Source organism: Amphibalanus amphitrite, unplaced genomic scaffold (genome assembly GCF_019059575.1).
Source record: "Amphibalanus amphitrite isolate SeventyFive unplaced genomic scaffold, NRLGWU_Aamphi_draft 000109F_arrow, whole genome shotgun sequence".
Classification (NCBI taxonomy): Eukaryota; Metazoa; Arthropoda; class Thecostraca; order Balanomorpha; family Balanidae; genus Amphibalanus; species Amphibalanus amphitrite.
The window spans coordinates 374,614-400,501 of NW_024881604.1; the positions used below are offsets into that span (position 1 = coordinate 374,614).

Genomic DNA, 25,888 nt, shown 5'->3' on the forward strand with positions numbered 1-25,888 from the left:
AGAGAGAGAGAGAGAGAGAGAGAGAGAGAGAGAGAGAGAGAGAATTCTGCGTAATCTTGTATATCATTCAGAAAGACGGCTGCTTTTTTACGATTTACCTTAACTGTTAGGTAGATGCATTTTTAAACTTCTGTAACGTTTGTTACTCTCAGGCCTCAGCGAAAGTGGACATGGTAGCTGAACTCGTTATCTAGTCTGATTAACAAGCGCGACATAGTTCCAATTATCTCTGAACGGAAAATGCGGACAGGTAGCCCATTGAACAGTGCTTCACTATTCTAGAACAACAGGCTGCTAATTTACTCGTTAATAGTTCCGCATCCAGTCTTAATATAGAAGGCTGACGGGCAAGCATCTACCCAATCCTGGAGCTCTATTGTATAGGAAATGAAGCTATCTGGGTCGACTATTTTGTCGTTTCCTGGCACAGATGCCGCTTCCATATGCAGATTGACTATTGTCACAGAGTAGCCATTGTTCTGGCAACACCAAGATCGGATGTGATATTTCGAAAACCGTTATGGAAGCGACATATCTAACCTATTTAATAAAACCTTTCTCTCGGCTTAACAGGAAACCATTGTGAACCGGCCTATCTGACATGGGCAACCCCTACAGGCGCTCAAGTAATGCTCGCGCTTCATCCGTCATAAAAATGGATCAATCGATACATTCAGAATCAGCGTACAGATAAACAGCGTAACGTATGATATGTGGGGACAAGCTGAAAACGTTAGAATCAGTGGGTATGTATCAGCAATAAGACAAAGCACAATTCATGTAATCATTTTTAAAGGTAGGTAAATTCAGGGGCTCCGCCACAGGGGGGTACGCGGGGGTCCGGACCCCCTCAATAATTTACCTGGGGGGTACAGTACCCCCCAATATTCCGAATACCTATAAGCTTGTTTTCGCGTAAGAATGACTAAATCATTCACATAATGTGCTGAATAATTTAGAAAGCGCAGTGTTGACAGTCGCAAAGCTAAGGAATTAAAGATCTAGAAATGTAGAGATCCCTTAAAATGTGACACACGAAGCGCTCAACTCTCGCCGACCTATACAGGGTGCTGCAGATAAATTGGGACTAAGTTCATGACCTTACAAAAAAAAAAATTGGTATGCGGAGGAACATCATGGAAATTTGACACAATATAATTTCAACAATTGTTTTTCATTTGATATTGAAATTTTAATCCTAACACAGCGCGCCGTCATGGAGCAGCGTCGGAGGGAAACAATTGGTGAGTTAGTTCGCGCCGGACAGAGCGCGAAGGACATAATAAGTTTAACTGGGTACCCAAAGTCTACCGTGTACCGAACTATCGCGACTGTAGGAGCTGGAGGGGATGTCGCTCGACGTTCTCACACACCTCGCAGTGACCGAAAACGGACACCAACATTCCTGAGCGGCTTGAAACGCTCGATACAGGCCAAGACGAGGACCTCGATGAACAAGCTTGCGCGTGCCCGTCACGTGAGCAAGAGCACCATCAGCAGAGTCGTGAGAGAGGACCTCGGGATGAAGTCGTTTACCAGAAAACGACGAAGCCTCCTGACCGAACCAGCAAGAGCGATACTAAGGGAGAGGGCACCGAAGGTCCTCAATCTCCTCAAGCACCTCGGGAGTGACGTCAGAGTATTTGTCGATGAGAAAAAGTTCATCGTAGAAGAGGTCGCCAACCGCAGGAACTCGCGGGCTATCGCCTACAGCCCTGATGAAGTGGCTCCCGTGATGAAAGGAAAAAATCCGGCATCAGTAATGGTGTTCGGGGCCGTCGCAAGTGATGGCCGCATAATGCCGCCCCATTTCATGCCTGCTGGTGTGATGATCGACACTGACGCGTATTTGACCATCCTGAAGGAGTCTCTCATCCCCTGGATGATGAAATACTATGACTTGAGCAAAGTCATGCTGGTGCAGACTCCGCCCCAGCACATGCTTCCCAGAGGGTGCAAGATATCCTGAGCCAGAGGATCCCCCTATATGTACCCAAGGACATATGGCCCTCCAACTCGCCTGACTTGAATCCATGCGACTTTTGGATGTGGGGCGTGGTAGAACAAAAGTCCAACTCGACCACTCCTGCCAACGTTTCTGACCTGAAGAAGGCCATCAGGAAGGCAGTCAGCACCATTGACCAGGACGAGGCCCGGCGCTCGTGCTCCGCTTTCCGGCGCCGTCTCGAGAGGGTGCGGGACGCCGACGGCGGTCAAATCGAGTGACAAGGCTGTGCGTACATGACACAATACACGTGCGAACTTTCAACTTTCTGTGTTTTCATTCACCGTATTCATAGCATGTTGAAATTAGGTCTGAAAATTCCCAATTTACCTGCAACACCCTGTATGTAGGTACGGGAGTGTCATTATTCTACCATTTTGTTATTAAAATGAATGCGTTTAAGATTGCTATAGGATTAGCTCAGCAAGCTAGAATTCGGCTATAATTTCGTGAGGAAGGTCCAGCTTGCAGGACACCTAGACACAATACCCGCCCCAAAAGAGCTTCAAAGCGATCTGAGAATCCTTTTTCCATGTGAGGTCAACCGATAGTGTTGGGGGAAGGGGGTTAAGCCGGTCTTTCAAGCACCGTACTAGTCTAAGCAGCCTCACACCGTTCTGAGGTAATCAGCAATAATCTGCACAGGACTCTGAATGCAGGTCGGTAGAGATACGCCTACAAATCACAATTCTTACAGGATCCCCTGCATAACCTGACCTTTGATTCAATTGCAGCATTTTGATATCCATTTTCAGGTCAAGCTAGGTCACTCTCTGATCACAGAGACTGAATGTCAGCCTCTAAGGACTCCATACTGCTATATATATGAGGGCAGGGCTTTCAAATCCCTTCAACGACTCCTAAAGCCCTGCGCTTTCCTTTAACTACGGCCTTGGAGGACCCGGCACTGGCCTAAGAGCCTACATAGATATCTGAGCGCCTATGAAGGTCCCTGAGTTCCCAAGTGCATGCCAGTCACTGAGAGCCTAATGCGCTGTCTGATGGCTAACACCGCCCTTGGAGCGCGCAACAGCGGCCTCCATTGCTCAAAAACGTTGATTTGAGAGGCCGCCATGTCGGTGCCAATGGACTCCGCTTCCCGATTTTCGATTTCTTGTGCAAATTGAGCCTTGGTTTTCGGTTTAAAGCAAAATTATCCCGATACAATTATTAAGTTTTCTTTGAGCTCTAGAAAAAGCGTCAATTTTTCATCATCTTCGGGAGCTGCAGGGGGAAGGGGGAGGGTGAATTCGCCCAAAATACCCACCCTGGATCCGCCAGCGAGGTTTTGTGTTTTCGGTCGGACCCCCCCAATCCCAAAACCGTGGCGGAGCCCCTGGGTAAATTACTCTAAGATACTTTATGAATCTATTCACCTCATATACCTAAAACAGCTAAAAACGACCCGCTTTAACCCATTACAAAACAAACAACAGCAGTGATCTTATCAATCTATGTAAAATGTGAAGGCACGCGAGTTATGTCTCCTCTGAAGCAAATGACTTTAATGACGTGCCAGTAAATATCTTCTTATCCCGTCGGCCCCAAGCGCCGCCAGTGAGGACACGAGACAGCGAAAGCATTCGGCAGACATCTGCCCCGGGTCCAAACGAGATGCATTCCTATTTCCTATACGTACAGTGGCTCGCATGCGCAAGATAACATGTCACATTCCGTTTATTTGCCAGATCATGTACATTTCTCATCCGTTCCGTTCCCGTATTAGATCGATGAGTGTGAGTCTCTGACAGAGACTGAACCCTGCTGATGGGACCACCCGCATACGCTGCTGACCCGTCAGACCACCGTGGGAGCCGTCTGTGTGACCCTCAGCCGTCAGCTGTCATTCCCGAGACCTGACCGGCCTTCAAAGCCGAGAACTTCCCAGTCTGTCTGCGTTACGATAGATCATCGCTAGCCTGGGTCTCTGCATTCAGGATCGAGGCGGCTTGGTTCACCCAGCTAGCGGACAGGTCTTGTGTATGTTGTGTTCGGGTATAGGGGGTGTGTACTTGGACCGCCTCTGCGGCCCCACCTCTGTGTGCCTGGGAGCGCCCCTGCCGACGCTCAGCTGATCGTGCGCGCCAAGCGGCATGACTGGCGCGGGCGACTAGGCGTGGCGCTCGCCATACTTGTTTAGTTTTTGGAGGACTCTCTCGGCCCATTCGCACCGGCAGTAAATAAATCGCGTTTCTCTTAAGCTCTCTCTCACTCGAACCGTGAATCACGAACATAACATGGCGCGGTCAGTAGATGGTTCCGTGCGTGCGCGCAGTGATCGGTGTATCAGTGTATCAGTGATTAGTGTATAGCGCGCCGTGATCTGTGACGATGAGTGACATTGAGAAACTGACGCAGCTGCTCCTGCAGCAGGCGGAGCTGTCGGCGCAGCGGGAGCGAGACTCAGCGCAGCGCGAGGAGCGGCTCACTCAGATGGTGGAGCGACTGGTCGCCGACCGACAGCCACCCGCTACCGTCGCTGCCGACGATGCCTCGGCGGCGACAGCCGCCCGGACGTCGGCTGCCGCCCCGCCCGTGCGCCTGCCTGCTGCTGCAACGCCGGCGCCTCAGCTGTCGTCCTCCACATCCCTGCGTGACTTCGCTGTATGGAGGGAGAAGCTGGACGGGTACATGCTTCTGACCGGCGCGTCCGCGCTGCCCGTCACTGCCCAGAGAGCTGCCCTTCTCAGTCTTCTCGACGAAGATTGGCACCGGGTGCTGCGCTATGGACTGACGATAGCGGACGACTCTCCCCTCTCCGCGGTGGTAGACGCAATGGAGAGTCATCTCCGTAAGCAGCGCAGTGTCCTGGTCGACCGCCGTGCGTTCTACGCCCGTGTCCAGGAGCAGGGCGAGAATTTTGAGGAGTTTCTGTGCGAAGTGAAGGAGCTCGCGGCATTTTGCGACTTTTGCACACACTGTTACGACTCACGCCTGCGTGACAAGATTGTGTGTGGCCTGCGGGACGAGGAGACGGTGAAGCGTCTGTTGGAGGATCCGGGGCTGGACCTCAAGAAGACGGTGGACATCTGCCGTGCGTCAGAGAACGCCCGGGCTACCTGCTCCGACCTCCGCTCACCGACGGCGTCAGTGAGCCGTCTGTCGGCATACCGCCGTTCAAGGTCGCGCGATGCGCGCCCCGCGGCCCAACCCGGCGGGCGTTCCGCGGGTACGGCCGGCGTGCGCCGCCCCCAGGCGCGCCCCGCGGCCCAACCTGGCGGGCGTTCCGCGGGCGCGGCCGGCGCGCGCTGCTGCCGCTGCGGGCGGGCCGCCCACGCTCTCGAGGGGGGATGTTGTGTTCGGGTATAGGGGGTGTGTACTTGGACCGCCTCTGCGGCCCCACCTCTGTGTGCCTGGGAGCGCCCCTGCCGACGCTCAGCTGATCGTGCGCGCCAAGCGGCATGACTGGCGCGGGCGACTAGGCGTGGCGCTCGCCATACTTGTTTAGTTTTTGGAGGACTCTCTCGGCCCATTCGCACCGGCAGTAAATAAATCGCGTTTCTCTTAAGCTCTCTCTCACTCGAACCGTGAATCACGAACATAACAGTGTATTGTCCAACGGCTAGGTGCACCGGAATACGACCTATAAGTACAAACTACGAGTAAAGGGAATATGTAGATGAGACTGGGTTTAATTTACATGGGCCCTTACAAACCATATCCTACATTATACTATGTTTGCCTTTTCACCATCCCTTGATCTGCCCAGATACTCCCTGAACCTTATCCTCCTGTCTCTACCTTCAACCCGTCCCTCCCCCTTTCGCCAACGCAGCTGCATCTTCAGTCGCCGGACGGAGACCTCAACGCGGCGCAGGAGAGTAACCCGGTGGCATGCAGGGTCCACATTCCCCGGAATACGTAATACAATCAACAATCGCCGACACTTAAAGGGACCCTCCCACCTTCAAAAAAGTTTATGAATTGGCATGAAAGTGATGTCGCTCGGTTCAGAAAGAGCGAAAACGAATATCTACCAAATTTCACCGAAAAATATTCACCGGTTTTCAAAATATTAGACTTTTACTTTTGTTTACTTTTTTGGGATCTCCGCTGTTTCTAGCGACTTTATTTTAGAAGTGCGGCGTTTGCGGCAGTTGTTGCGCGCAAATAGCATATACCACCGCGTGCTACAAAACGTTTTAGTCAAACATTTAAAAATCGTTAGATATTTGCGCTGACGTCACACATTCAGAGGGGTATTCCTAAGCATTAGCCCCTCTGAATCAAAATGCTGCAATTTTGAAATTCAATATATCCGATTTAAGGCATTTCTCGATGTTGTGAGTGCCGAAACCGGTAATTGTGAGCCAGGGACCCCATTTTGGCTATCTCAACTCAAATCTAATGTTAAGGTGGGAGGGTCCCTTTAATGGGGGCCCATTAAGGCCATTATGATAGTGCTAATGACCGACGGAGAATAATGCTTGGAGCACCCCACCCACCCATGCATATTCGGGTGCTGGCAGCCTCATTGGCTGGTGAATCTATTGGCTAACCCACCATAACAAAAGGTTTTAGAGGTTGGGTTGGAATGCCGGGGGGGGGGGGGTGCAGGTTGATAATGAGCGTCCTTTTTCTTGGACACTACTTTATTAGTTATTTATGCATCTTAACAGTTGATAGGAGCGGTCTATACGGTGTTATGTTGTAATCAGTTAGTTAGCACGTTGGCATAGGAGCGGTGAATATGGCGTTATTGCTAGGCATAGGTAGGTGCATACTTACTTATCAAGTAATAAAATGATAAAATAAAACATTTCCACTATCCGTTTGGATCACAGAACTGACGACATCCATGCAGTGCTAAAATATCGTAGCAATGCTGTCATGTAGCTTGTAGGGGAGAGAGGTCATATTGCGCCACCTTAAGGATATGGGTGAGACTAAATGCTTACTTCGAAATCTAAGCTGCGTTGCGGCATTGGCGGTTATGTGCGGCGTGTATGCCGCATGATTAGTAAGCGGCGACCACTAAATTAAAAATTCCATAGCTTTGACCTGTTTTCAATGGATAACACTGCATACCAAAAATGTCCATCGCTCTCGTCATAGGATATTTAGATTTAAATAACTAACTTATCTACATCATTGTTTTGAACCAAATTAATACTCAGCCGCGAACGTATAAGGTATAACCCCTTGCCGTTTCGCTCCTGATCAAGCTAGAGCTTCGCGGAAAAAACGAGCGTGTTGCCCGTGACGAGAGAAAGCCGATGATACCCAATTTTAAGGTCCTAGGTCATCGGTTGACCTTCCAGGTCAGGTCAATGACCCAAAAGGCGGGAAAATTGGGACCTGTTAGAACGTCGTAGTGTGGCTGCTATGGGGTTTTTCGGGGTGCTGATCACGAATATCATGCTAGTTTTGATCACAGATGATGTCTTCATTCATTTAGGCCAGGTCGGGTTAGGTCAGGTCAGGTCAACCAGTAGAGGTCCTGCCAGGTATTTGTAGTAGGTGTCAACCGCCTCTGACAGCCTCGTAACATGTTACGAAGGCACCAAAACTACTTTGTAAACGTTCATGTGGTTGCTTAATTCGAATTCAGCTCGAAAAAACTGACCTAGAAACATGTCAAACTCGAAAAAGTGAACCGAGGTCACCAAAGGTCAATGACCTGACCTGACCTTCAGGTTACCTTGACACCCACCCTAATGCATGGGGGCAACATCATATCACATGTTTGAACGCTTGAAACCACGAAAAGACTGCAAACGCGCTGCTAATGCGAGCCGACATACGCTGAATCGCGGTTCCGGCCAAACATGGTCTCGAAAAGTAGGTCACAGGTCAAAGGTCATTTGGGTCAGGGTCATGAAATTTTCAGGATGGGTGTTAAATTGATCAATGCGAGGGTACTGAAAGTTTCGTCGAGATCAGCCGCTTTTTAAGCGAGTTATTCGCGAAAAACCTTAGGGGGGTTGCATCAACCCCCCCCCCCCCCCCCTGTGCGGGCGAGGTCATGTTTTGATAGCAAGACTGAAACAGACTTTTTTGGGTAGCCAGGAAATCGCATGCCAGAGCCTATTCAAATTCTTTTATCGGCCTTTATATGCACCAGTCGCATACATGTACGGGATTTAGCATACGATTTCCAGACAATCGAAAGACTGTTTGGAGACAACAAGGGAAGGAATGAGTGAGTTAAGTTGAAAGTATTAATTTGGTTCAAAATGATGATGTAGATAACCTAGTTATTTAAAGCTGAATATCTTTGACGAGAGCGGTTGGCATTTTTGGTATGCAGTGTTATTCATTGAGAACCGGTCGGAGCGTTTGAGTCTTTAATTTAGTGGTCGCCGCTTACTAATCATGCGGCATACACGCCGCACATAACCGCCAATGCCGCAACGTAGCTTAGATTTCGAAGTAAGCATTTAGTCCCACCCAAGGATATCGGCCTATTGCGGCTAAAGTTGACCAGCTGTCATGTTTGATGATATCTCAAATTGTACCTCAGTTATATTGGCATCAAATAACAACTCCCAATTTGTATCACACCCAGAAAAATTAACAAGAGAAAAGCTTTCCGGCACATCTGCAAAGGGCGCATTTACGGACTCCCCCATCAAAAAGCGTCCATGCCTCTCATGTAAAAGCGCCCTATTAAAAACAACGGTTTGCCACCTAACCCGCGCCCCGTAGGGCTACCGGCGGACCCTACCACCCGTAGGGGGGGGGGGGCGTTTCGGCCCCCCCCCCTAAGATCTCGGAAAGTTACCGGCCGATTTTCAAAATTCAAACGGCGTTCGATAGCCCCACCCGGGAACTACCTTGTGACCAAATTTCATTCACCTAGGTCAAACCGATGACGTCACAGGTCAGGTCAAAGGTCAGATTTTCACCGTTCACAGGCATTTCAAGAAATGTGTTGTGAAATCGAGTTAATTGGTAATTTATTGAAAACCATCGATGGTACATTGTTCGTCAAACACATACTTTGCTATCTGAGGTCACTGATACCAGGTCAGGTCACAGCGAGGTCAGGTCACCGGGGTCACAATATGAAAGTGTCGTGTGATACATGTTTTATGGTCCATTTTACATGACAAATGCGATTATGTGGGTTAGGCAGCCTTTGGGGCCAGCCTAGGTCACGTTTTGGTGAAGGTCAGGTCAAGGTCAGGTCAAATAAGGTCAAATTTCAAAGTTGATATTTTTGCATAAAATGGGTATCTATTCGATGCAGCTCGTCACGGGGAGTCTAATGGTTGTCTTTGTTTTGCTCTACGAGGTCTAGAACTGCCAAAAATTGAGTTTGAAAATTTGACGTCATCAATTTTGAACAGTTTTTCGCTATAACTTGGCCAAAAAACGAGGTATCGATCTGAAATTCGGTATGTAGATAGAAGACGGTAGGTACTATCACATATAATCCGTTTTTTTTTAACTCAAAAAACTTTTTGGATTTTTTGGCTAATATATCAAAAAAAAAATGTTTTTTTTTTATTTTTGGGGTTCAAAACTCAAAAATTTCAAAAATCCGAGATGGCCGTTTTGTAGCCCTGTCAATTCTACACGTTTTATGTCTTGATCATTTTTCTGTATCTTCAAAGCTGTAGGCCTGACAGGTCTTCTCGCGAAGGTCTTTATTCGGTCGAAAATGACAGAACATGACGTCATTCTGACGTCATTTGTGGCCAACCTATCATAGCCTTTGGAAAAAGTTTTTGGTCACAATGTGTAAAATTGATGTCCGGAGGGGTCCTGAAAGTTTGGTGGCGATATCTGAAGCGGTTTAGGAGATATCGACCGAAAAGGACAGGGGGGGCCGTTTCGGCCCCCCCCCCCCTACGGGGCGCGGGCTAACTAAGTAGCCTATTTGAACGTGTCAGCCCATTAACCATTTATGCTGTGAAGGCTAAGGTAATGGTAAGGTGAGCGCTCTAATAATCAAAGTGTTCAATGAAATGTGTCCCAACCACCAGATGCTGTTTCTCTGGGTTGAAGAATAGGGCGCAAATAGGGTGGGCGCAATTACGAATGGAACACATTTTTCATGAGCTTCAAATATGGCGACGATAGCGAAGCCACGGTGCTGATAAGCTTTCAAAACTAACATTAAACGAGCAATTAACAATGATTATTAGTTGAATCACTATCTCTAAGATAAACCATGACACTAGCAAAGGTCGAAATAGACTGTTTCGCGTAAGAAAATAGAGGAAATCACAAAAAATGGTCTGCGAGAAAGCTGAGACACCTCACCTGCCCCCGTGGACCGGAATAAGAGCGAGTTATTGGTGGTGAAGTAAATGCACACATTCGAATATTCGTTCGAATCGAATTTTGGGCAGGAGGAAGGTGTGGCGCATTTGAGAACATGGCGCAATATGACCTCTCTCCCCTACCTAACTAAGATGTGTAAAACTTAAAAAAAAATCCCTGATTTGCACACCCACTTGACATTCGATCAACCAGCAACCTCCAATGACACTTTAATCAGTGCCGCTTATAAGCAGGTGGCTGTTTGTCCTTGACCTCTGCCCACCCAAAATTACCTCAATAGCCATCCTATCAGTTACATTGTGATGAGTTTCCAATACCTCACCGCCCTCTGAAATCACCCTGATTGGCGTAAATGTTCCGCCTGCTGACCCTTGTGACCTCATGACCCGGCAGCTGATCTCTCTCACCTGAGCAGGTCTTACACCACACCGCATGGCCCATAGGGGCTTGATGTTATTGTGCGAATGAGATCAGTAAGATCTTACGTGGAAAAAATATACGCCGAATTATTGTCTGTATGGGAAATTAGCACTTCGCAGACGAAATTCTCTCTTTTTATATAGATAACTTCCGTGATGGAGTGGGTTGGATAACACCGATACATTAGATTAAAATAAGCCTAAGTGATACGCATTTCGGTAAGGTTTGATCCAAATTAAGCCAAAGAACTAAAAGTATAGTTTGTGAAGTATTAAATTTTCTACACCAACTCTGCCTCATCACTTTTAGCTACCGTGCCTATTGATATCTTGTTATCATGCCTCATAAAATCCTCCACCCATCTATTTCTGTAGAATTTCCCGGCCCGGGCGCTCCCCGTTCCGATGCGATGGGCGGCAGTGGTCGGCGGTGGAGCGGTCCCGGCCTGTGATAGAGCCGCCCCGGCCCGGTCCCCGGTCGGCGGCGAGGCGAATTGATTCGTCTCGGACCGGCCGACACGACTGTTATCTGGAATGGAACGGGTCACCGGAGGTGTCCGGGCGCGCCCATTCGGCGTCCGATGGACAGCCGATACGCTCCCCAACCCTATCCTGATATCACACGGACCATAAAATATGACATTGTAGAGACAGACGGACGGCCAGAGACGCGCGCGGGGTCGTGGTAGATGTGGAGCCCAATTCAGCTGAACGAAGCCGACCGTGTCATTCAGTCCATTCCATACAGTCAGTCGCGTCACCTCTGACGCTGTGAATCCTATGACCCGTCCGACTTTTGATCCGCTCTTGACACTTATCATATATGTATACGTGAACCATGACACGTGACGTTCCTACCCCGTATGAGTTAGCAGTCTCAGGCTATGTTTCTGTGGCAGCATATCTTTTGCATTTCTTTTTTCCGATCACACATGTCTAAATCTCACGTTTCTTTATATGGCGTGAGCTAATTGCGCGTGACTGTTGAGCCTCAGGCTCACAGAGACGGCATGTATCTGCGTCAAACCCATATCTCTGCACCATCCCATGCATCGACCTTAGCCCTCTCTCTCTCTCTCTCTTTCTCTCTCTCTCTCTCTCTCTCTCTCTCTCTCTCTCTCTCTCTCTCTCTCTCTCTCTCTCTCTCTCTCTCTCTCTCTCTCTCTCTCTCTCTCTCTCTCTCTCTCTCTCTCTCCCAACCTCCCAGCCCACGCCTTGACGTCCCAGTCGTCTGTCACACAAATCATCCGCCGAGTCCCAATCGCTCTAATTGCGACAAGTGTCGTGTAAAGCCGACAGCTAATGACCAAAGGCGGCGGGCTGACTGGCAGGCCGGGATCGGACCGTCTGGCGACCATGGAACGGTGTCTGAGGACAAAGGACCGGTGTCTGGGACCATGCACTGAAAACACTTTGGAAGAACGTTAAGAACGTACAGGGGTATTTAGACCCCTGTGGGGTAAAATGTTATGCCACCGTTTTTCAGAACCTCCATGGTTCTTCACGTAGACGGCTTTGCATTCTCATCAAAAGAATCCACACGATTCTTCCAAAGACTCTTATGAGGTTTAGGGTTTATAATAAGAGCGTTCTTAGCACCTAGATAAGAACCCCAAAGGGTCTGTGAAGAAGTCCCTGAGGTTTATAGGGAAACCACCCTGTGTTCTGAATATCGGTTGTACCTAGAACCCTTTCAGTTCTATTGCAATACCGCAAAATCCCCGTTCATTCGTCTATTGAACCTCCCATGCATGGCTATCGACCTGCGCCGTCACATCTGCTGCGCAAACACAGTACTTGATACACCTTAAAATGTATTACCTTCCTCTTTACTCTGAGCAATCAGCCTGCAAGTCTCCAGTCAGGAACAACCAGCCCGCAACCAGCCCATGCGATCAGCCCGCAACCAGCCCGCATTCAGTCTGCGATCAGCCCGCAATCAGCCTGCAGGAACGCTTTCCATTCGGCCGCGTCACTTGCCTTACACATCCAAGCCAAAGAACTCCAGGAGCCAAATATGAACACATTTTTAGCTTTAGCAAGTGGATGTTTTTACAAACACTGTATGTTTGCGCTATCGCCCATGTCAGCAGCCGGGTGGCGATATCGCATTCTCCCAAATCACATACAGTTTCTCCTTCCACCACCAGCCTCAAGCCAGCGTTTTCGACGATGTCGACGTCTCCGCGCGGCGCGCGCCAGGACGCTCTCCTCAGACTCCAGGGCCTCAATCAGAGCGGAGATGGCCTCGTCCCCTAGAATGAAGAGTCGGGCGGATGCGTTATTCAACAGGCAGGGAGTAAAGAAACTTAGATTGACTTCAGAGACCATGAGCCTACTCCAAAAATAAAATAATGCACTTGACATATAAAGTGCAGTATAGATAAAATATTGCACTAATCAGCGCGAACATATGTTTATTAAAATCAGCCAAATTTATACCTAAATCAATTGACCCCAAAATGGCAAGCTGATTCTATTCCTGGTTTATCTTCATTTGGAAGATTTGTCTAAATACCACATGCATAATTTAAGCTATGGGGCATTTATACAACATATAAATACTTACTGCATTGATTGGTCTTGCATATGAATTGTCTTCATCCAATGCATTCATCCATGCATTTGAAGAGCGTTGTGATATTGCTTATTATGGTCAATCACAAGTAATATAAATAATACACAACACTTGACAAGCAAAAAATTAACCTTATTTCAGTTCTTCAATATTTGATTACTTGCCATTCACCCAATCTTGCACCAGCCGCTCGTCACTGCACAAAGCGTGATCCAACGCGATCGAAAAATGGCGATCGCTTCCGGTGGACGCTAGAACGTGGTACCGCGGGCGTGGTCTTGATGAAAGCCATTACACTGATTAACCACAACCCCTTCTTCTTAAACCCGATGCTAGTTCGTGCAAAACCTTCAAAGGGTTTATCTTTCGCGCGCTTGGTGTGACGTAATATCACGTGACTAGGGAGAGCGAAGAAGAACCGGTGTTGGTCGAGTTGAAGCCCCCCTGGGGCCACTAAGATTGCACGCGAAGAAGCAGCACGTGTCTTCGGTCTATGTGAAACACTGTGTGTGTTCTTCATGAACCAGACGTTCTGCTTCGCCTCTAAGCCAGTTTACCCTAATACCCAAAAAACCTAAGTGTGGAATATTTTAAGATGCTTTTGCATAACGTTCTTTCAACTTGTTTTCAGTGCTTGTGTCTGAGGACCATGGTCCGGCGGGTGGCCGCCACGCCCGGACGTCAGTTGGATGTTTACGGCAGATCGGACCCGTCACACAGGGATCGGTGGCGATCCGGCGACAGGACAAACATCTGGGAACAGCCGCCGACATAAGAATCAACCGCTGATTATCGACAGCCCCAACGCGATACGACACGCTAAGGAATGCAAATTATAGGTCCGCGGTGGTCCAAAACCGGTACCCGCGGGCGCGGTGTGGCCGTGGAGACATGCTTATTATCTGTAGAAGTGGCCAATATGTCGAGACTGGCAAAAATGTGTACCTTTTTTAAGCGGTTAGTGTAGAATTAAGAACGATCATGTATTTGTATGTATATTTTTTTACGCTCTCTGGGGAGACAAGAGACATCAAAATCAGTTTATCACATGGGTTATCTTTGAAGCTCCAGCTACTCAATGCATTATTTTAAGCTCGAGGCTCTGACAATCTTACTAACACGAGCATGCATAATGCTTTCCAGCTCTTGTGTGCTCTATACAGTCAAACCCGAGGGCTGTTGGCACAGCCGCTTATTGAATATCAACCAGGGATTTCTAGTGTATCCTCATGCCTATTCCGTGTTCACCTGTGGCGTGATCCATTGCAGTTGCAAATGGAATCTGCATAGGATTTCTCTCGGTAAACGGCTACCATGCCGGACAGGAACTGATAACCGTTCGTCCCGAGGCTGTCTTCACTAGGAACGCTAATATGCCAGTGAAAATTAATGGCACCATTTCGCGAAGGCAGAATGGTGCAGTACCTACCTTCGCCTGAACGTTAAAGTGGAGCGCGATGTATAGTCGCAGAAATGTATAACGACTCGTTCATTCCGACTATCCGACCGCTTATTCGTACGTATGCGAACATTCAGATTCTAAAGTTTAACATAAAAATGTTTCTCGCAAGACATCTTCTCGGCAGAGCTGTCCCTTCCGGACAACCCGGGTTGAGCCACCACCGGCAGAATGCTCTCGGTTATCGGTTAAGACTGAAAGGTTAACACTGCCACCGTCCCACTCGGCTCTACCCCTATGAGGTCACAGGGTTGAGCACAGGTGCGTGCCAGGTGGCCCGTGATCTGTCTCTGTCGGGAGTCCGCCCTGTAATTGTTCGATACCGTCTCACCCGCGCCACTGCTCGTATCATCGGCAAACTACACTCCGATAGGGGCAAACACCGGGAATCAGACCGCGGGGATTGTTGTTATTAGGACGGGAGAGCCTCGTTCACGCAGCGCCCTCAGGGCTCACAGGAGGCGTGGAGCCCGCAGAAGGCAGCCAGGGAGATCATCCGCAATTCATGCTGAAATTGACAACCCGCAACCTGCAATCAGAGTTTATGAGAAACCAGCAATCAGCATGGATGCTGTAACATGTTACAAATATTATGTCAAAAAGGGAGTTAGGTATCTTTTATTGTACTCGTTTACGTGTACAGCCCTCAGCAGACTGCGTGGTAGGTATTCTTTTTTCGACAAAACCGATAATAACTCATAGGCTATGTCAACAGTCGGTCGAAACTCACAGGAAATAGATGCGCCATGGTCCACTCCTTCGATTGGGCCTATCACTAAACAAAGTATAAGGCTTGTGTGGCAACAAAATGCAAAAGTTTGTTTTTGGGGCAAATATAAACTTTTGGGTTTTGCTGCTAAACTGGATGGAAAATGAATACGATGATAATGCCAATCTAAGGTGCGGTGTCTAGCGCGTCTTGCTGTTACGATTTTCGAGTGACCGATAGCATAGTATTCGCGTTATTCTCGGTTTTGTAGAAAAAAGAATACCTACCACGCAGTTTGCAGAGGGCTGTACCTATGTCACGTCCCGCCCGATACACGTTCATGACATCGTTATGTCATGGGCATTGGGCATGTTGTTGTTTTGCGGCAGACATCAACCTTATTCAAAGTTCCATGACAAAGCAAGTTACCTACTGATCGTGACAAAGTCTGAGGAGCATTCAGCAATGAGTCTAACATCTCAGCAATCACTGCGGTATGTTTATTCTGCGTCTAAAAATATTGTTACGATTTACCTACCTAATTTATAATGCCACTTATGGATAACTGTATTTTCCGCGAACAAACAACCTGGATTTCATCGTAACTATAATTTGCTGCAATGAACATTAGCGAAAACTCTGCCCGATTCAAACCGCAACAATGTAATGCTGTGTTGTTAATATCGAAACCACTGATTTATTACTCTGCCTTCAAACAAGTTCCAAGTTGCACCCTGCAAAATCTAAAGCGGTTCGACCTTACAAACAAAAGCGCTGTCTGTAACAGCAAAGCACCCAAACAAAGGCTCGTAACAGAGACAAAGACGCCCAAATTGCCGGGTTAGCTGACGGGACATTCGTTCTCCCGTATGGTCATCAGTTGGTCGGCGGCGGCGTCCGCTGGGCCGGTCGGCGGGTCGGCAGGCGGGTCACGCCACTGCCGTCTGGGACAGAGTGGTCCGTTTGTGTGGGCCAGGGTGGTCCGTCCGTCTGTCTGAGTCTGTCTAGTGGTCTGTCTGACGGTAGTCTGGAGTGATGGTCCGTCTGTCTGGGACAGGCCAGTGGTCCGTCTGTCTGCATGATGGTAGTCTATCTGGGACAGTCCACTGATCCGTCTGTCTGAGACTGTCTAGTGGTCCATCTGTCTGGTACAGGCCATGGTGGTCCGTCTGTCTGGGACAGTCCAGTGGCCCGCCTCCGTCTGGTACAGTCCACTGGTCCATCTGTCTGGTACAGTCCAGTGGTCCGTCTCCGTCTGTCTGGTACAGTCCAGTGGTCCGTCTCCGTCTGTCTGGTACAGTCCAGTGGTCCGTCTCCGTCTGTCTGGTACAGTCCAGTGGTCCGTCTCCGTCTGTCTGGGACAGTCCAGTGGTCCGTCTGCCGGGGACAGGCCAGTGCAGTGGTCCGTCTGTCTGGGATGGTAGTCTATCTGGGAGTTGGGACAGTCTAGTGGTCTGTCTGACGGTAGTCTGGAGTGGTGGTCCGTCTGTCTGCAGGACGGTGCTCCGTTTCCGTCTGTTATGTGCTGGTAGTCTGTCTGGAGCGGTGCACCGTGTTTTAACTCTGGCCAAAAACTGGCCAGGACGCGAAATATCGACCATTTTTAAACGTTTTCATTTGGCCACTATCGTGTTCAAAAATGATCAGAGCATCTTTAACGACGGAAACTTTTATTCTCTTTACTTTTGAAAACGTTGGAAATGTACAACAAAGTCAGACAACTCTCAAAAGCTAAACTTCGGCGAACAAACGCAGAAACAGTCGCCTTGCTTCACGTCAACATCTTCGAGCTTTGGATTGTCAAAACTATGTAATTTGGGTACCAAACGATAGCGCGAACTTTTGGCTTTGTAATGAGTCATAATTTATATGATTATAATACATATAGGTGTAACATGTATTGATTTCCGTAAGCCCTTACATTGGCACACTTTTTTGAAAAATGTCAATGTTCTTTTAGAGCTACAAAAAATTGTACGCTAGTGTACGGTCTCAGACTCCACCACACTGTAGGTCAAGGAGTTGTCTACATGTCCTCAAAATTTCATCTGCGCCTGAGTGCGCCGGTGTTGGGGGTGAACACTTTTTTGAATGAGTCATGTCTGTTCCTGCTGAGCCATGGGACGGGCTCTAGCGTGCGTTAAGGGAAAATGCTAGTACTCCTCGTTCATTCTCTCGTCTATTGTGACGAGTTGGTGGCCAATGGAAGGTCGCCGACCTGTGTGCGACCTGCCGTACCCTGGGGCGTAATCAGCTGACGGCATGACCCCCCACGACACGTGCCAGTTGCATTTTCATGTGTCGCGAGAAGAAAACAAAGGGTCTCCGGAACCGGAGACCGGACAATGTCGGTGAATGACAGTTGTTCATTCAAAAACTGCTAGCATTCCTATGAAATATACATTTCTTAAATATCAACAGCATTATCGGTGTAATTAATTATGTATAGTATCTATAGGTCTATAACAGGAACTTTCCACTCCATGGCTATTGCAGGAAATTCATAGATGGGCTCTGGAGCTGTATGGTCGCTACACATGCTTGCTTGATAGTTTATACTTTATAAACATATCTTAGTACCTGATGGAGCGCAATAAAATATTCATTGTGCCCACACTGAAAACAATTTCACCCAAAACTGGCGAGTAAACCGGTGCCTCGCGGGTACCCCTATCCGCAACCATTTTTAACCACCCTCCCAGGAGTCAATTTAGGACATAACACTTTTGCAATTCACTCTGGAGAGTAGTAACCCTCCACGACTATTCGCGCACCAGTGGCTCGCGACCCCTCCATCGAAAGGTATTCATCGACGCCTACCTGGCAGCAGCGCCCCACAAACCCCTAGGAGATGGGGTTACCCTCCACGCCTACCCTTCGCCGACCAAGTCACGAGGGCCAAAAAAACTCCCACGCTTGACCATATTTGCGGGAAAATATCTATATTATAGCAATCTCACACCTAGAAAATAGGTATCGGTGAGAAAGTTTCACATCGGTGGGAAAGGTCAAATCGAATTCCCATAGAAATTTCGACATGACTCAGTCACCTGCAGTCATGCAGACCGCCCGAAATCAAGAAGATGTGTTGCCGCTGCTTTCGTGACCTATATAAGAATCAAAATGGTCTCACTTGGTAGTTTCGGAAGAAAAAGCGTTGCCAATCGTCCCGTGATGAATATTGCAGAGGTTTTAAAGATGCACCCTAACAATTGTACTTTCGCCCCCACTTGAAAACCGCCAAACAATGGCCAGCATATCATTGGTTAAAAAAAAAAGTTAAAAAATTGTTGTAATTCAAAACTGTATGAGACAACGCCATCTAGTTGTAACAGTAGATCCAACTCCTTCAGGGCAGGTTATGTAAAGGTTCGCCATCCACGGATACGCGTTTACGATACCTCGAGTAGTTCCAACTCTTTCAGTGAGGGCTGTGCCAATGACTCGACACCCGCGGGGACAATATCCGGTGCTGGGTAGCTACTTTACTGCAGACTGTGGGTACAGTGCATATTTACGAGTAATAAGGCAGGCAAATCTGCTTACCCTCTAGCTAGAATCTGGACCTGGCGAGTTAATACACATATATCACCCGCAGAGCAACGCTTAATTCGCCAGCTTCGGGTAAAATTGTTTTCAGTGCAGTTTGCGATGGGACTGTGAACTGAACAGTGATTGTACATGTATGAGACCGGCCACAGCACGCATCGCTGATCACGATGATCGGCAGGGTTACCATCGGCCTCTTCAGTCAGTATTAATACGTTCGATATAGGTGGTATGGTATCATTAGTGCTGTCCACCTTTATGAAAAAGTATCCGTTTGCTGCAGTAAGCGTCAGTTAGTATGGCAATGAAGTGCTTTTACGTGCACGTTGCATGTTACATAACGCACCATACAATAGGAATTGGTAAGAAGTTTTGGGATACATTCTACCATTTCACGTCATGCAATGGCGGATCCAGTGAAGGGCATAGTGGGTATTTGCCCTCCCCATAGCTGAGTCGTGTGGGCAAGACTATCCTTTTCCGCTCCCAAAGGTTTTGGTGATGATAAACATAATACGGCGTCGATGCCTATCTGGACGAAAAGCAGGTCTTTCCGTCACAACCATTCCGAGGGATGGAGCTGACCGCTCGCTGCTCATTATTTAGGTCGGTATGCTGATAACAGATGGAACTCCCTGAACTATGTACACGCATGCAGATTGCAGACGTAGTGAAGCGTTGTAAAGTCACCGGCGCGGCGGTGGGTCGGGGTCGCCGAAAGGGTCGGAAACATTTGCCCTCTCCAAACGGATAAGCTGGATCCGCCCCTGACGTCATGCGACGTAAAACATACAAGACTCTGGACTTACTAAAGTGGAGACCGGGCTAGCATCAAGTTGATATCAAAACATACGTTTAAAAATGTTTTTGAAATAAATATAAAGATCGTAGGTAGGTCCTATACCTATGAATAAGTCTTATACCTATAAGAACATTCAAGGTCACCTGAGGTCATCAACGCTAACTAGCAAGGTCATGTCCTCAAACTTGACTTGCCTCGTCGATGAGCATTGCTAAGACTTGCGATTACTTAATATATAGATACCTAAATGTTCGTGCATTCATAGCTAGAATAGGTATGCCAATATTTTTATATGTTTCGTGACACGTGTGACGTCATAAACAAGTACATAAGCATCTGGTCCGACACGTTTTGCACTTTAAATGATCGTTAGTCTCCAACGTTTCGTTTGAGCCCAAAAACACGTCTGTATCTCATACAGTTTCTTAGTTATGAGCCCTGGCCAGTTTTGGTCCAGAGTTAAAACATAGTGCGGTGGTCTGTCTGTCTGGGACTGTGAAGTGATCTGACTATACGGCTGACAGATCAGACAGACGGCGATGTGTCTGTCTGGGGCGGTGGTCCATCTGTTTCGGGCGGTGTCTGTCCATTCCGTCTGGGTCAGAATGGTCCGTCCATGGGGCAGTGTTCCGCATTTTGTACGAATGGGGCGATAGACGGTAGTTTATTGTCTACCAATATCGGGCGGTGGTTCAGCCGTCTGAAACTCCACCGTGACTGTGACGCCCTCAGGGCCCGCCCCTATTGAGCAGCGGACCATCCGTCTGGAATGCAGCTCCACCGGGCAATGACGCCTCCCAGGGCGGTGGTCCGCCCCGGCACCGTCCCGGCCGCCGCTGTTTGTTTTACATGAGCGACTCCTGTTGACGGTGAATTAATCGGTCTCGGCGGGCCGGCGCGCTGCCCTGTAATCGACCCGCGCGCCTCAGTCGCCCCGCCCGCGACTGGCGCCCACTTTGGGCCTGCACTGCAGTCCTGATTACAGCAATTGACGTGATTGCCGGGAAAGCATTTAATGCAATGACTTGCTAATGTGTGTGTGCCGTTTGGTGTGGCTCTGCATGGGGCCCGCGGCAGTCTGAGAGCGGAGACTGCCGCTCCCGGCTGGGTGAGCTGTCTGCCGACATCAGCCTGCAGTCACCGCATCCATCGGTCACGCCGGTGATGCGCAGCGGACAGGGAATGATCGGTGTGGTCAGCCCGGCTGATCACCGCTCGCGGGCTGATGAGCGAGCCGCACCGGTCCGCAGCAGAGACGAGTTACAGCCGGACGACTGAGATGAGAGATCACTGAGCCGGCCGCGCGTCAGGAAGGCCGAGATATGAGGAGTAGTCGCCCCGATAGTGTCCGTATAAGGCGGTCGGACGCCGACAGAGACAGGGCCACGATGCAATCAAAGGAGATAAATCTCACAGCACATGGGGGTACCCTCAGATAGTCGTTTGCATCACTGCAAATTGGCTTCATGCCCTATATCACCCCGTTAGGATTGCAGAATATCTCTTTGAGTAAAGATAATCACGTTCGCCACTGAGTAACTACGGCAGTTTTGCAGGTCGACCGCTGCCACATTGCGGTACTAGCCGCACATGAATATATATTTGCTTAGACGTATTTGCAGGATGATTGAGTGGAGCTCTACTACCATTGACGGTATGGATAATGGATACCAGCCAGTTTGAGTTTGTCGAGCTACGCTTACGCAGTTAATACCTATGTCTCGAATGATTTTTTGTTTTAGACCGTTGAGGTGCATGGATATTAGTGAGACTTTTACGCTTAACTATATGCAGTTGCACCGCTCACCGTCTTTTTTTTTAAAAGAAATCTTGCGAAATGAGGAAGACGGACCCCAGTATAATAATGTCATCAATATACAACAGCGGCTTTGAGGCTTGTCTGCGCGTATTACCGGTCTCGGCTGGGGAAGACATCAGCCCCTTCCCAGATTCGAGCCGCGTCCAATCGGCGTCATTTGCGGTCGTTGGCATTCTCCGGTGCCGGGCGCTGATGATGGGTCGGGACGGTTCGGCCAGATCCAGCGGATCAGCGCGGCCTGGCCCTCTGCCAGACTCGGGCAAAGGAATGGCGTCCCCACAGTCTGTCTCTATCTGACGCAGCGGCGATCCACGCCCCTCCTCAACGCCGCGCCGAGCCGATCTTCCTCACTTCACCATCAGCTGACTGCACATATATGTAGAGGCGGACCGCGACTCTGTCTTCCCGCCTTGCTGAAGTGCAATCGCGACGAATCGGTTGCATGCAGCGATGACGAGCTTTCTAAGGGCCGCTGCCGACCTATGTTGTCACCACCAAAGGGCAACGATGAAGCGCCGACAGTCGAGTGTCTGTCCAGACTCTGTTCGCCACGTGTCGCCGCAGACGGACCGCGTGTCGCCGCCGACGGGCGACGGTTTACGGCCAGTCGGCGCCGGCAGTCGGATCACCGCTGAGCCCCCATCACAATTCACTGCGCCCCGCCAGAGATCGGGAGCCATCTGACACCGCCGGCGGCAATCTGACAGCCGGCGGTGGCAGGGAAAGGATGGATCAAACTGGACGGACGACGCCGGGAGCGAGACAAGTCGGGGAGAATAGGTTTGATGTAACAGAATGGTCTTAACCTTTAACATAGTGCTTACAGTTTCTCACTAATTGTTTCAACCGTCGGTCTGTCTCAATGGTCGGCGGATGTTCTTCAGTAAGGGAAGGTCAATCACCCGCTCTTGACCCCGCGTTTCACCGTTCGTATAGCCCATGGAGTCAACAGAGACTCTCTGAGAGGCGCCGGCAAACACTCGGCGGCGCCGGTGGAGAGCGGGCGGGACAAGTGCAGGGCCTTGAGTCCTGTGTTTTGGTCAATGCCGGTGAACAGTGGCTGCTGTTTACAGTCGAGGAGTGGCAGACACCGCTCCGGCCGCCGCAGTGATGTTCTAACACTGAGGACAAAAAACGTCCCGTTTTCACCCGTGCCAGAGCGATGGTTATCTGCGAAGTGCAGCGCAGGGCATATTTTAACATACTGACTGCGTCCCATTTTGGGACGCAGCCCCCTGCCTTTGGGACGTAGCCCTCGCGAAATTTGGACCACTGCGTCCCACACTGAAATGCCACGGTTTCAGCCGAAAAGTGCGAGCAAAAATAAGTAACATGCCTCGGTCTTTTACTGTGTAAAAGATGTTGGCTTTCCGATTGCTTTGTGCCCTGATTTACTATGTACCTAAGCACATACATGCCCTCTCCAGTCCTTGTGCCCTGCCCTACCCTTGGTCATACACCTTATTATTTTCTTCCCTACTATACCCCTAGGATATGTGCCCTGCCCAGTGCCCTGTCCTTAGGTCTTTTACCTTGCCCTGGCCTTTCTTCAGGCCCTGTGCCCCGCTCTGCCCTGCCCTCAAACATGATACTTTATATATTCTGCCTGGAAATTTGATGCGCTGCCTTCCCGTCTTTAGGCTCCGTGCCCTGCTCTACCCTAGTTTGAGGCCCCGTGCCCTTCTCTGCCCTCAAGCCTTGTACACTTGTCCTGCCATCAGACCCCGTGCCGCTGCCTTGTCTTCAGGTACTGTGCCCTGCCCTGCCATCAGGCCTTGTGCCTTCCCATGTCCTCATGCCCCGGCCCCGCGCCCATCCTCGAGCCTAATGCCTTGCCCTGCCTCAGGCCCTGTCCTGTCATGTTCTGCTTCCAGGCCTCATGTGCATTGCCCTGCCCTTAGACCCTGTGCCCTATTCTGCCATTAAGCCTTATGCGTTGTATCGCCCTCAGGCCCGTGCCCTGCCTCGCCCTAAGTTGCTGTGCTCTGCCCTGTCGTCAGGCCTTGTGCCGTCCCATGCCATCAGACCCTGTGTCCTACTCTGCCCTCAAGCCCTGTATTCTGCATTGCCCTAAGGTCTCGTGTCCCATGCCCGCCCTCAGGCGCTGTGCCCTGCCCTGTCATCAGGCCCTGTGGTGTCTCCCGCCCTCAGGTCCCGTGCCGTTTCCCGTCCTCATGCCCCGTGCCCTTACCTGTCCTCAGAACCCGTGCTTTGTTCTGCCTTCATGCCCTGAGCCTTGCCCTGCCCTCAGGCCCCATACCCTGGCCCTGTTTCACCGGTGATAGCAGCACGCTGCTATTACACGTGTCAAATTGGGTTTCCATGGAGACATCAACAGGGCCATTGCTCAAACACTACCACAAGTATGACGTCAGCTCGCGGAATTTGATAGCAGCGTCCGTGAAACACCGCCCACGTCTTGTCATACCTTCGGGGCCCGAAGGTATAGTATGACAAGACGTGGGCGGTGTTTCGGGCCTTGTGCCATACCTGTGTCTTATGTTTTGCTCTACCTTTAGGTACTATTTCTTGCCCCGCTCTAAGATCCTGCATGTTGCCCTGCCATCAGGTGTGTTGATCATCAGGTGTTCTAAGGCCGCCTGTGTCTTGCACTACTCTCCGGCCTTGTGTAATGATAGCCTCAGACCTGCGCCTTGCCTTGCCCTCGGACCCTGCATCCTACCCAGCCCTCAAGTATCCGTCTTATCTTAGCTTCATGGCCTGTGCCTGCCCTGTCCTTAGGGCTCAGACTCTGTGTCCTGCCCTTCCCTAAAGTCCTGTTTAGAGATGTCAAGTTGGAGCCCGCAGGCCCGGAGCCTGGCCCAAAATCCGGCCCTACAGGGCTTTTGCATGCACAGTGGATTGTATCATTGTTTTGAGGTACCTCATCGAAACGCATCGACTGATATGCGACATGATCTATCTTGGTCACGAAATGACCTTAATGTGAGGTCAAGTTCTGACCTTGACATTTCGAGGTAAAAATGAGAGAAGAACGATCGTGCAAACGAAAATTCTCTACCTTTTTTTAGTTCAAAAGCTTTTCATGAAACCTATATTGACAAAAATTGTAATTTTACTCGTTTTTGGCTATGGAGCCTCAACCGTTGATCTCAACTCAATTCTGACGAAATATTGACGAAAGAGCTGTTCAAGATATATCGATTGCTTTTCTCCTATCGATTGCGTCCTCCTAGCTATCATAGTTTTTGAGATACCGGCACGTTTTCCGAAAAAATATCGCATCATTGCGAAGTTTCACATTTGATGGCATACGGTCAGATCAGGGCCGTCATGGCCGTCTGGCCATAGGAGGATATAGAGGGGGCCACGGGGCCATGCTCCCCCCCCCCCCCCCCAAAGCGCCCGGAAATGGCACAAAATCGACACATTACTGGGCATAGTAATTAAACAAAGGAACTTCCATTGGGAAAAGTTTGGGTTATATTACATGATAGGCAGTAAGGAAGCGAAATCCGAAGCATCCAAAGCATCCGTTCATCTAAAGCATTAATCTATGATGGATTTTTTTTGTGTAGCTTTAAAATCCGATGATTTCTTGTCACAACTTAGGTGGGTACTGTTTGACCTTACGTCATCTAATTATTTCAAACACATAGTATCTTCAATGCAAATTGGCAATGTTTCACACGTCAACCTCTATTTTGAATCGATTGATAAGGGTGAAAAACGCATGAAGAGACGTATGTATCACATTTTAATCATGTGCATTTTCATTTTTATTCTCTAAGCATAGGTACAATTTGGTACTTCAAGGGGGTCAAATACGCCCAACGTCGTTCAGGAAAACGAGTGACTAACAACAATGTAAATGTCATGAAATCGCCGGTCCGCCCTTTGAATGCGGATAAAGAACGCACTACGACTGGGCGAATTTCGAGACTGGCCAAAAGCAATCACAGCCCGCTCCCAATATCCCGCTTGCAGTGCCCCTCCACCAGCACAGCACACAATGTATCTGTACATTATCTCACTTGCATTATATACTATTTCGCTTGCAATGTGCCCTTTCCGATCAAAGCATGTGCCCTATGCCACCTTTGGGACGCAGTGAAAAATCCTTAAAATATGCCCTGGTGCAGCGCCCGATCTCCCTTTGATCCGACTGACTGTTGTGTGTTCGATAGTTGTACATCATCCATCATGCGAGGAGCAGTCGGCTCAGTTGCTCTCTTCCATGTCAATCGGCAATAGTCGGGTGCTTTATGCCGCACGTCCGAACCATTGCGGGATTGCTACTGAAGTTATCACGTGTTGATGCCCATTGAGAGCGAGTCCGTCGGCGCCGTTTCACC

At 49.2% G+C, this 25,888-nt stretch overlaps 1 protein-coding gene across 1 annotated transcript; it reads left to right on the top strand.

The window, feature by feature from the left end:
- The first annotated feature begins 3,993 nt into the window (after positions 1-3,993).
- Positions 3,994-5,545, top strand: LOC122380915. The gene is made up of 2 exons (XM_043364528.1): positions 3,994-5,120; positions 5,301-5,545. The coding sequence occupies exons 1-2, from the start codon at positions 4,337-4,339 to the stop codon at positions 5,312-5,314; spliced, it is 798 nt and encodes a 265-aa protein (XP_043220463.1). The 5' UTR covers positions 3,994-4,336; the 3' UTR covers positions 5,315-5,545.
- Positions 5,546-25,888: the final 20,343 nt, after the last annotated feature.